At 31.3% G+C, this 13,034-nt stretch overlaps 2 protein-coding genes across 3 annotated transcripts; one reads left to right on the top strand and one right to left on the bottom strand.

Moving 5' to 3' along the window:
- The first annotated feature begins 6,108 nt into the window (after window positions 1-6,108).
- On the top strand, window positions 6,109-7,543 carry LOC129940144 (uncharacterized). Of its 2 annotated transcripts, XM_056048396.1 has the most exons (4): window positions 6,109-6,338; window positions 6,417-6,600; window positions 6,654-6,846; window positions 6,903-7,543. In XM_056048396.1, coding segments are annotated over exons 1-4 (774 nt in total). In that variant the 5' UTR covers window positions 6,109-6,336; the 3' UTR covers window positions 7,298-7,543. The 2 variants fall into 2 exon arrangements, with proteins under 2 accessions (XP_055904371.1, XP_055904373.1); XM_056048398.1 differs by lacking the exon at window positions 6,109-6,338 and having other exon boundaries at window positions 6,353-6,600.
- LOC129940143 (putative nuclease HARBI1) lies at window positions 7,544-9,186 on the bottom strand. The gene is made up of 6 exons (XM_056048395.1): window positions 8,871-9,186; window positions 8,485-8,807; window positions 8,327-8,430; window positions 8,109-8,253; window positions 7,894-8,031; window positions 7,544-7,831 (listed from the first exon to the last, which is right to left on the bottom strand). The coding sequence occupies exons 1-6, from the start codon at window positions 9,008-9,010 to the stop codon at window positions 7,581-7,583; spliced, it is 1,101 nt and encodes a 366-aa protein (XP_055904370.1). The 5' UTR covers window positions 9,011-9,186; the 3' UTR covers window positions 7,544-7,580.
- Window positions 9,187-13,034: the final 3,848 nt, after the last annotated feature.

Below are 13,034 nucleotides of genomic sequence, written 5' to 3' on the forward strand. Positions count from 1 at the left end.
ACAAAAGGATATTCTCAAGTTGTATGTGTATTGTGATAAATGTTGTATGTGAATTCATTGTTTTATTAGTTTATGAAGTTATCTTTATACGTATGTTAATGAAGTTATTTTGTTTTTGTTTTCATTTTGCATAAATGTACCGAGTACAAATATATTTTTAATATTAGTAAATATTCGTCTCTTCTATTAATCGCTTCATTGGATTGTTTTCACTTGATATTTGCTCAATCCATAGCTAGGGAAGTTTTCGTCCTCTATTACAATGTTGTTGTTTTCAACATTATAATATATGCAAATGTTATCTAGAGCATAAACATTTGCAAACCAAGCAATTTTTGTGGGCTCGCAGCAACTCTTTCTTTCTACGAAAAATTGTGTCTTGAAAAAAGATAATTTGCAATATATAGGTATATTACTTACCTTTGAAAATACAGATACAACGTTTAATTACATTTCTAGCTTTTGCATGAATATTATTAAAATAAGTTTTCTTTACATCGGATGACCTTCTATGTGTTGAAAGCAAGCAATGTTCTACCAATATAACTTAAAAAAGTTGGTTATAACGAAATGTTGTTTTTTTACTAAAAAGCCAATGATTATCTTCTCGTATATTTAAAGTGTTTTCAAACAAAATTCTTTCATTTGAATATTTCCATGCACCTTATCTAGTTTTAAATGCCATTATTCTCATTTTATGATTTTTTATGGTTCTTTTAGTATTAGATAATGAAAACGATTGTCAAGACGATAGTGATAAAGTTTTGTAAAGAAAATTATTGACGATATCGTTAATAATAATCGTATTGAGGATTATCATTTTGGAAATTACGGAATGGCTCCACATAACATAAAGTACTTAAAATAAAAAAATAGAAAAATTGGGTGGCGCAACAGTCCGTTTGAGAACTAGGGCCTTGTGACTGACCACTCTCAACCATTCCTGTGTGCGAGTACTGTGTTTAGGGATGGAAGGGACCTACAGTTTTAAGACGAATCCGAACGACAAATTTGAGAAAGTACTTTTCATTACTCTTGGTGGCATAAGCAGGAATCGAACCCAAGACCTCTCGCATTACAGTCCATCGCACTTTTTTTTTTTAATTAATTTTTATTAATTGATTCTTAAACCTATCTTAAAGCTAAAAATTCATAAAACTAGCTTAATTATCCAAAACTTACAACTAACTTAATGGTCCCATACGGACACTCTAAGGTAAATTATAACACTTAATACTAATGCCTTTCGGCCCTAAGATCTATTTTACTTCAATTTATATTTTATTTATTTTTTTATTTATTAGAAAATTAAAAAAAAAAACAAATATCGATACCCTTTTTTATCGCACTAACCATCTGCCACGGGTAGTACTTAAAATTGTTCTATTTTAACTAAGAAATTTTCATATTTACATATTTGGTATTATATTTGTGTTGCGCTGCACAATATATGTATACACTTCAGAAGTAACCAAGACTGCAACATTGTACGTAGGATGTAGAAATCAATTTGATGGATTTAGTGAACAATGATGTAAGCTCAGCTCTTGTTTAAAAACTAAAATTGAATTTAAAATTTACTTAACAGCTGTAGCTATGTAACATATTACGATTTTTCTTAATTTTAATTTTTCTATTTCATGGTTGTACCTTTTTTGGTTCTTTCAACAAATCTTTGTTAATATCGCCTACATGATTTTCGTTTGAAAAGGAGAATCATCATATGAACATGCCTCATCGAACGTAGCCATTTTTTGAACATAGCGCTTCCTGTCTGTAAAATCCTACTTACATACATACTCGTACATGTTTTCATTTCAATCGTGAACATAGGTATACAAAAATCGAATTCTTACTTTTTCCATTTAATTTCACATTTTTCGGGTAAAACTCACAAAAGGACGAAAGTGAAATGACAAAAATTCCACGTGGAATGTTGTTCGGGTGAAACTCACAATAAGGCTGATTAGTTAATAAAAAGAAGAAAAAAATTACAAGGATATAAGCATCTATGAATTTTAAAATGCCTTTGTTTTTTGTAAAAAAAACTTTTTTGGTAGTTTTAGAAATAATAAATTTACAAAACGGATGGTCGATCAAAATCCATATTTACATCTCTCTAATACAGAGACTAACTTTTAAGATCTGAGGAAAATTAACTTACTTGTTATTTCTTCTCGAAATGTTTTAGAGCATTTTTAAAAAGGCTCACAATTTTCTCTTGGAATACCACTTCAGTTCCTGTTGATTATTCTCCGTAAGAACCTTTGAGCGAATTGACTTGAAAACGTTTATCGTTATAATTTGTTCTTTTAAAATTGCTGTCACCTTATTGGAATCCTCCAGATTTTATTTCTGTTTTGTTTTTTTCTGCAATGGTGAATCAATGAGCGGTCTTGATGGCATTGGCTACATAGAAAAGATTAATTTAATCGTAGTATGTAAGATTGCTTTAAAAAGTTATATCATTGATATATTCTACCGTTTGATTGATAGACTTGAATTTTTTGTAAGTGTTTCGAGGAGTCATCGAATATTTGCTTTTAAGTTATAAAATTGTAAATAATAAAAACAACAATAGAAGGATTAATAAAATAACATAGTAACAAAAAACACGCTAGAAAACCATAACATAATATGGTAGGTATTCCGTATTCATAAAAACAAATTCTTTCAACGTTGGCTCCATGTTGGGCGCCAATCGTTGAATTAACTTCCACATTTCATGCAACAATCATCAAACAAAGCTAAAAGCTTTGGAAACAAAAACAAACAGTACTATCAAATTATTTTTTACTTTTGATAAACATAAACATCCATTGGATGTAATATTACTCAATAAGCATTTTATCGTCATCTGGAATGTGATTTTGAGTATCGATGAGATACACTATGATGATCACTCTTAATTCAGCGGTCATCAACTCCAGTTATACTTAAAATAAATAGAATTGTATAATCTTTTCAGTTGAAATTTTGAAGTTTTTTTAAGTAAACCCGTAGAGTCAAACTTTTAATTCGTTGCACCGTTTCCTTCCCTTTTCCCTTTATTTTGAATTTAATTTTGTTATTTATTGTTTTATTATATTTTATTATATTTTAAACCACACATGTGCAACAAAGTAAAAGACCCAATAAAGAACGGTAATGAAAGATAAAAGAGAATTGCAAAGACACTCCATCTAAAATTCTCAATCTGAGTAAATCGAGTATTTTTGCACTCCATATGAGGAACGGAATCTTACGTATTTACGTTTCACCCTCCATCACCCATTTGCTTACATGTTGCATGTGTAATTTTGATATTATGTCCATGAATATATGTAAAATCAAAAAACAATTACTACACGGTGTGCTAGTTTTTTTAAAGCAACAAAACAACGGGATGAATGGTTTTGTTTTGACAGATGAATTTTTGCTTGTCAACGATTTCAGATTTTCAATGGAGAGTTTTCGGTTAAATATTTTTTTTGCTACTTCAAAAATAATAACTAAGTCTTAGGAATCGATAATGTAGTTCATCTGTCAAATCTTACAATAAAGTTTTACAACAAATCCGAAGGATCAGAGCGAGTTGACTAACCGGAAGTAAGATGCCCAGTTTTTCAGTGCGTAGTTAACTCCAAATTAAACCCAGAGCCCGAATCAACTCACGAACGAGTTTTTTAGTGGGGGTTTAATGTTAATCTCATGAATGGTCTTAAAATTTAGTATCACTGAAAATTTATATTCAGTTTTCAAAAAACTATCGAATTCGAAATTGACTTATTGGTTGACAGCCACCATTCGTTTTTTCAATTATTGTTGTTTTTAATTATTTAAAATGAAAAAAAAAATAAAACATATGTATTAAAATTTTTCTCCAAATAAAATAAAATGAGTTGTTTGCTATCTGATAAGTGTTTTTCTTAAAATTTCGTATAAATCCTAATCACTCAGTTCGGATCTGAATAAAAAAAACTATTCATTGTTCTACAAAAAGAAATAGAAAAAAGAGGCTGGGATGTAACCCACACTGATAACTTTAATTGTTTTACTTATAAGTTTGTATGTATGTTTTCGTGTTGGGTTAAAAAAGCTGTCAGTTGAATTATTCTTAAAAAAAATTCTAAATTACCAACAATATTTTTCAAAAAAAGAAAAAGTTTAGTTTGAAAATCTAGTTTTCTTAAATAGGTTTTTAGTCGAAAAAAATGTTACTAGTTTAAGTAGCATTTCTTAAATTTTTACAAATTTTATGAACGAAATTAATTTGATAGATATCAAGAACCGAACATCAATTTTTACCAAATTTGCGTACTCTTTATTTGTAAATTTTATTTTTTTTATGAAAAAACGGACTGTTGGACTTTTACAAAAAAACTACTGCATATTGCAAACAATACATCCTGTGATATAAAAAGAGTTTGAAGACAATATTTTTAATTTTTAAAAGTTTTTTGAGTAGTAAGTTATTTTTACCAAGTTTTAGTATTGTTTTTTTGTTAACTTTTTATTTACAAAAAAAACTGTCAATTAGATTTTCCTCAAAATTTTACTGAGTGTTGAAAACAATATTTTTTAATAGATAAAAGTAGTTTAAATCCAATATCTTAAAGTTTTGAAAAGATATTTGATTCGAAAATCAATTTTTACCAACTTTTATTTATTTTTTTGTAAGCAAACTGTAAATTAGATTTGCTTCAAAATTTTACTGAATGTTGAAAACAATATTTCTTATAAGATAAAAAGTTGGAAGCTTTAATCTTAAATTTTTGAAAAGATATTTGAGTAGAAATTTAATTTTTACGAACTTTGAGTAATGTTTTTTTAGGTTTTTAATTGGATTTTTCTCAAAATTTTATCAGATGTTAAAAACTTTATTTTTCACAAATTTTGCTTTCTTCAGTTTTTTTGATTTATAAAAAAAAAAACGTTAATTGGATTTTTTTCAAAAAATATATTTGTTTCGAATTTCGTTACAATATACGAGTATTATATAAAATTTGATTCAAGTCTGTAGCGTTATTGGTTCGTAAGCTATTTTGGGGTAACCAAAATGTTCACTTTTTTTTTAAACTGCTATGGTAAAAAAAACCGCCCACGCACTTTTCTTGAGAACCCTTTCTGCATCTTTCTGCTTTTTATCTGTATAACAAAATTTATTTGAAGTCGATATCTCTTCTGGTACTTGAGCTTGTACGCATATGTGCTATATATTTGTTCACATATAAATACCTATTTATTACAACTTTTTTTTTTATTTATAACTAATATTCTGAATGAATGAACATTTTAAGATATCCTACCGGATATCCGCTAGAATGCGGTCAACACACATTCCCCTATTCTTCGATTAGGCGTGACTTTAAATTTTCTTGGAGGTGGAGGCTACCAAAGGCAAGTTGGCGCTGACTGGTCAGCTCCAATGGTCAAAAGTACTGTTTGTGAGGTTATTTCTTGGCCTTAAAACAAATGAAGAGGAAATTGTGCCCACTTACAATCAAATTTAATCAATCGGCTTCAGATGCAACAAAAATATTTTGTTTTTTAGTAAAAATAAACTGTAATTTTATTACTTCTTTTTTATTTCTCCTTTTTCACCATGCTCATCACATCCAATTCGTCACTCCACTCGTACCTTCGACTGCTGCTTCCATACCACATGCATCTATGATGGTTTCGTCGACACTATTTAAAACTTTTCCAGCAAAAGGTCCTCCACCAGTTTGTTTGATGGATTTTTTGTTTGCAATCAATTTTTGTTTTGTTTTGTACTTTTTAATTGTCCAAATCTAGAAATAAATAAAAAAAACAATGAAAGGAGACAAGCCTTACAATTATAAATAAATACCTACCCTTTTCCACTCAGTTAATGTTTTTGATAGTGGACCATTACCATTTAACAATCGAGTTAGTTTCTTTCAAAGCATTCTTCGGGAATCCCGTGAATTCACGTTTCTTACATAGTATTACAACAACACAAACTTATCCGGATACCTTCAGATCGGTTTTTGAATACAACCACAGAAATTGTAACAAACGTCAGTGAATTTCTTTTAAAGTGATACCAAATTCTAACCAAAATTTGGTGATCACCTTACACAGACGCAAAAATCAGGGGTGGAATCATGTAAGGTGATTTGTGACTGTCACATTGGTGACAATCAAATGTGATCAAAAGAATTTATTCGTCTGTGTAATGTGATCACCAAAATATTTCTTAAATTTGGTATCACTTTAGAAGAAAAACTTTGACATTTGATTTTTTTTTTAAATTTGCCGGCAAATTGGTTTGTGTTTTGTTCGTCTAGACTAGACGTTGTGTGTTCTTAAAGTGGAATTACTTTCAAAAAAATGTAAGTAAACATTTATGTATATTGTTATTACTGTTTACTAGACTGTAATTGTTAAAAATATTAAATTTACATCAACAGGTTTCCCAACAAAGCTCAAATCCAATTTCTTACTAATTATATGGAACAATATCCCGATTTGGCCAAATCCTTTTCGGCAAACACAATAAATTCAAGAGATTCACAGAGAATCCAGTGGGAGAAGCTCACTCGAATGTTAAACGAGAATGGGCCTCCTACAAAATCAACTGCAGAGTGGAAAAGGGTAGGTATTTATATTTAATTGATTGGTGTCCTCTCATTGTTTATATTGCACAGATTTGGACCATTCGAAAATATAATGCAAAAAAAAAATTGATTGCAAATAAGAAATCAATAGCACAAACAGGAGGAGGACCTTTTACAGAAAAAGCTTTGGACAGTGTCGACGAGGTGATAATCCAAGCATGTGGTATTGAAGCAGCAGTGGAGGGAACATTTGGAGTATCCAGTTTCGGATGCAATGAACATGGTGAGTTTTCAGAAATTTTAATTTCGGTGTTAATTTACGATTTTTTTTATTTGCAGAGTTAGATAATGCTTTAAAGGAACTCCTTTCCGAGCCAGTGGATGTGGCATTGGAACCACAACCCACGCCGACTCCAGCGTCTAGTTCCAAACGCAACAAGCCACCAACAAAAGTCGAGGAGAATACGCTGCTAGCCGAAAAGCAATTGGAACTCCAGCAAAAATTTATTGATTTGCAAATAAAAAAGCTGGATGACATCGACAAAACTTTGCAAACGGTCAACAATTCAATAATTGAATTGAAAGATTGCGTAAAGTTGCTATGCCAGGAGAAGCAAAAGGAAAGAGAGTGCTCAAATGCACTGAAAAAAGAAGAACTCCAACTGAAAAGAATGGAGTTGGAGCTGGCCAAAGCAGTAAATGAGATCCGAGTCTTGGAGTTAAACAAGAAATGAGCCGGCTCAATTTCATTATTTTTATTTATTTATTTACTTTATTATTATTAATTACGTACCTGCATATGTGTTATAAATAAATATATATTTCATATAAGCATATGTATGTACATATATATTTATTATAATATTCAAATCCATGCTGTGAATTTGTGATGTTTTTGTTTTAATGAAGTTTTTTTTTTGTTTTAATGAAGTTTTTTTTTGTTGATTTTGTTTATATTCTTATAATAAAAAATATATGTATCTATGTATACATTTACATTTATTTTGTTTCTTTTCTTTAAAGTCTTGGACGCTTTGCCCACAGGTCATCCCTGATTCTGTTTCTGGTTCTTGCTCCTTCATTCCTTGCATTTTCAGCTTGCTGGTTATTTGAATGTTCAGATGGTGATGCTGTCAATACTGCTTCTGGCAGTGGAACTGTATGCTCGCAGCAAATGTTGTGAAGAGCAGCACAGACATTTACAATCTGTGCTGATTTTCTTGGGGAATATCTCAGCTTTCTTTCTTCTAAGATACTTCTCCATCGAGCTGTTAGTAAAATTAAAATTCATTTACTTTTGGTATAATTGAAGAAGAGACAGAGAAAATACTTTTCATTACTCCAATACACCTTTCAACAATACTCCTAGCCTGGGAGTGTACATAGTTAAAGCGAGCTTCTGGAGAATTTTCTGCAGCGTTTCTATACGGTGTTATTAGAAATGGTTCTAAGGGATAACCGCTGTCACCTTCAGAAATAAAATGAATGATTAGTGGATAGTCATAGACCAACATTTTTTTTAATTTAAAAAAAATTGTGTTATACCTAGAAGCCACGATGATGTTCTGCCTGCACAGAAGTGATCGTTTAACTTCTCTCGTTGAGCACTTTGTCTCCAAACAAAACTGTCGTGAGCACTACCACCATATTTAGCGTTTATTGAGAGAATTTTTCTGCTCTCGTCACATATCTAGAATGAAAACAAATATGATGTACATACAATATACATTAATAAAAAACAATTTATGAAAAAGTTAACTTACTATCATAGCATTTAGACTATGTCTTCCTTTTCTATTAAAATAAATGTGCTCGTTATCTGATGGGCGGAGAATCATAATGTGACTTCCATCTATGCAGCCGATTACTAGGAAAATAGCAAAATGAAATATTTTTTTTACAATAAACAAAGCTCACTTACCTCCAGGTATGTCATACTTCTCATAAAAGTACCTTTTGGTTGCTTCCGAATTCGATGGAGTAAACTTTATTTTGAGGGGACACAATGTTCTCTCAATTTTTTTTAATGTAGAAGAGATGACTTCACAAACTGTACTCTGGGCTATGGGAGCTGACCAGTCAGCCCCAACTTGCCTTTGATATGCACCACCTCCAAGAAAATTAAGTGTTATGGCTAACTGGAGTATAGGGGAAATGTGGGTTGAGCGAATTCCACTTGGCAATTCCAAAAGGTGAAGGATATGCAAAAATGTTTCTTTCGTTAATCGAAAGTTTTTTAAAAATCTATTTTATTAAAAAAGATACATTTAATAAACATGTATGAAGGAATAGGTAATGTACACTTACTTTGGATTTGGAAGATCAAGTACGTTAAATTTATTCCGGAGGTTTATTCTCAAAAGCCGGACATTTCTATTACGATTTATATCTTGATTTTCAGCATTTTGAGATGGAAAAAACAATGGCAAAGGCACGAACACATTCATTTTGACTAGACACGACAGACAATAGAAAAAATAATAGCAATTTCATATGAAAGTGACACCTAAATAGCTGTCACGGGAAATAATCACAAAATTGTGATTGTCACAGATGACTATCACCTTACACAGACCGAATTTGTTGATTGTGACTGTCAACTATCACAAATCACCTTACATGATTCCACCCCAGTTTCATCACTTTTTATGATCACAAAGGTGACAATCAAAAATCACCATAGCCGATTCTACCCCAGAGTTAACTCACCAAATTTGAAGGGTTAATTCATGCTTAACTTTAATTATATTCTTCAATCTAATTAATTCTTTCTGCTAGAAAGCAGTGAATCAAAACAGTAATCCCAATTACATATTTTTCCAAATTGTATGCAATTTTGTTAAGGTTTTCTTTATTAAAAACATATAACGTACAAGCCAAAACTGCTAAACGTGAAATGAAATTGGTAAAGAATACTTAATATATTAATTCACGGTTTGCAGTTTTATAGAACAATTTGTAAAAACGGGTTTAACGAAAAACAGAAACAAGAACAGGTCGACCTAGTATTATTTCTTACACGAAAAATTGTGTAATTTAGAAAGAATTGCGCAAAAACTCAAAAAGATGTACTCCAAACTTGGCCTAAGGAGAGACCGGTATTATCGGTAGACATTTAGTGGGCAGACTCTTCGAAATGCGGCTCAGTTCCAGCGCTACAGTTTTTCACTGTACTGCTGAAATCACCTCTAATTTAATGACGTAAAATTAATAACTGTTGTAAAAGATATTTGAGTTGAAAGTGATTTTTTACCAAGTTTTAGTATTGTTTTTTTTTTAGGTTTGTTATTATGTATTTGTATAAAAATTTTCAATTCTATTTTTCTCAAAAATATACCAGTTGTCAAAAACGTTATTTTTTGTGGCATACAAATCAATTTTCGTTCGTAAAATATTCGAGGTGACAAATATTTGTTTTTAGTTTTTTTGATTTTCAAAAAAAAGGTTTTTTTTTCTAAAAATATACTTGTTTCGTATCACGTTACATATAGAATTTAATTCAAGTCGCTAGCTTCACTGGTTGACGTTTTTTTTTAATTTCTGTATAATAAAATTAATTTGAAGTCGACATCTCCACTGATTCTTGATTTTTCTTATGAAATTTCTGGAGTTTATGTACCCTCTTTTTATACTAATTATCCCTAAAAGAAAACTAAACAAAAATGTTCGCTCTATTATTAGCATTGTTTAATAATATTTGCCTCATTTGAAAATGATTCGAAAAAAGTAGGTAAACCTCTAATTTTTCAAATTGGCAACCACAAAAAGTTTGTATTCTGAGTCATTTTTTTAAAATGTTCTTCATTACCTACCAATCAAAAAACCACATTATACAGAATATAAATAATAAATTATAACAAATACGTCTCGAACTTTTGCTTAGTTTTTAATTTTGTATACTAGATTCTTCTCTTTCTTCTGTTTTTTTAATAATTTGGAAATTTGTTATTTTATATTAGAATTCTCTCTCATTTTTACCTCCACCACAATACATACCACATGTAAAACATGTGGAACGAACTGTTAAGGAAGTCAATTAAAAGATATGTCAGGCCGAGCGTTCCTCTTCATGTTTGTACTATTCAAATCTATATACAAGGGTTTCAATAACAGACATTTTTAATGGTCGCTATAAACGACCTGCCAACAAAATTCAATGTTTAGTTTCAATGATGAAAACCAATTATAGCTATAACTGGGCCCTAAGAGACCGCTAGACTTCTTTTTCGGATTTTCTGGAATAGAAAGTTATATACATACTTTGTTGATTGGCGGATTTAAATATAACGATTTAATCACATGTTTAATGAACAGAAATTGGAAACAGCAAACAAAATATTGATGTAAAAAGTTGCCCATTTTTAAAGTTCAATTCAAATTAGTATATGTATATTCTTTATACATTCTGTGAGAAAGACTATTTGTAAAAGTTTCAAAGACTTAGAACCATTAATATAATGTAATAATGCAAATTAAGTAACGGCTTCAAATACTGAAAAAGAGGCCATTACAATTCATCACCATTATCGACTTGACAACCGGGATGCGGTCCTGGTCTCATCCTGATCACGAGCCGACGAGACGGCATCCAGTTGCGCTCCACAATTCTTCTGGCGTCCTGGTCTTAAGAAGCTATCAGAACTTTTCTCAATAGATTAAATTCACACATAAAACTGTTGCTACGAGATGATAGTATTTATGTATGTTAATATAAACATCGAAAAGTTTTACCTTGAAGTTTTTTATAGGAATTTTATATAACAACAGTAATGGGTTTATGATACTTATGGAGTATTTCCACGGGCAAAATAAATCAATCAATTTTTGATTTAGACCTATCAAAACACAAATTTTCAGTGTTTTTGCATTCCATGGGGCAAAATAAATTAATTTATTATTGATTTACGATCAAATATGCAAATCTAGATTTTTAGGCAGATTTACTCCTCTTTGCACTAATACAGACTAGACTTAGTCAAAATTTGACAATTTACTGGTACAACTTCGAGGTGGTAAACGAATTTGGTTATCTGGGCACTGCTGTTAATTCTGAAAATGACTGCAGAGATCAAACGCAGAATTACCCTTGCTAATCGCTGTTTCTTTGGCCTAAGCAGTCGAGGAATAAGGCCCTATAGCGAAGTACTAAAGAGACACTATACAAAACTTTAATCATCCCAGTCTTACTGTATGATGCAGAAGCATGTACTCTCTCCCAGGCGGATGAAGAATCTCTTGGTATCTTCGAGAGGAAGGTTCTGCGTACGATCTATGGTCCGGTTTGTGTCGACAAGCAAAGTGAAATCTAGTGGAGAAGATTTAATCAAGAGTTATACGAGCTGTACAGCGACTTGCCACCGGTCAAAAAACTGCGTGTACAAACCTTAAGATGGCTAGGGCATGTCGAGCGAATGAACATCGAAGCACCAGCCCGTAAGGTATTCAACGCCAACCCTGAGGAAACAAAAAGCAGATGCAGGCCTCATCTCCGGTGGAGTGATCAAGTTGAGGCCCACGCACGTCCAATCGAGTTCCATCGCCCCATTAATAAAATTTACCAAATCGATAAGAGTAATAAGCAGTGCTGTGGACGAGACGACAGCTGACAATTTTTAGTCAACCAGGATTCATTAGAAGCATAACACAATTTATAATATACAATTTTAATTGAAGTGTCAGCTTTTTATTTGTAGTACCCTGCTCCATATAAGTTTTTTTTTCACGGGTACTTCCTCTTGCGAGAAATTGACAAATCCTACTAAAAAAATTCTTTTCATGAATTGCTTTCTCAAATTACCCGTTTGGATCCGGCTTAAAACTGTGGGCCTCTCCATCCCTGATAACATTACTCGCACACAGGAATGGCTGAGAGTTGTAATTCACTAGGCCTTAATTCTCAACGGACAGTTGCTCACCTAATTTATTTTTTATTTGCTAGAGTTTTTGGTTCGCAAGATTTTTGTGGACTAACGTATTGCCTATAGTATAAAAATGTACCCACTCATTTTGAAGTATAAAAATATATGTATTTTTCAAAAATTGTTAATTATTAAGAATGTGTTTTTGGATTGTCAGAAGCTTGACTCCATAGGCGTTGTCATTTTTTTTTATTTGCCACTCCAGCATATTGAGGGGTACAATTTGTTCAAATATTAATATTATTTTCAAAATCATGTCATAGTTAGGGAGATTTTACTCGACTTACTTTCCAGTCAACTTTCCAATAAAGTTCCCTTGATTGAAAGGCAAATTTTTCGCAGCTATCCAATCAGATCAGATACTATAAACTTGCCTTACTTTCAAGTCTCTTATGCCGACTGAATATGGCGCAAATACATTCAATTTTGTAGCAATTGGTACCGAATGTAAGCAATAACGTGTTGAATATTATCTTTCAAAGCATCAATGGTTTTGGCGTAGAATAACTCCACAGATAATAGAGATTAAATAACCTCATTGCATACTCGAAGT

The sequence above is a fragment of the Eupeodes corollae genome, chromosome 1 (assembly GCF_945859685.1).
Source record: "Eupeodes corollae chromosome 1, idEupCoro1.1, whole genome shotgun sequence".
Taxonomy (NCBI): Eukaryota; Metazoa; Arthropoda; class Insecta; order Diptera; family Syrphidae; genus Eupeodes; species Eupeodes corollae.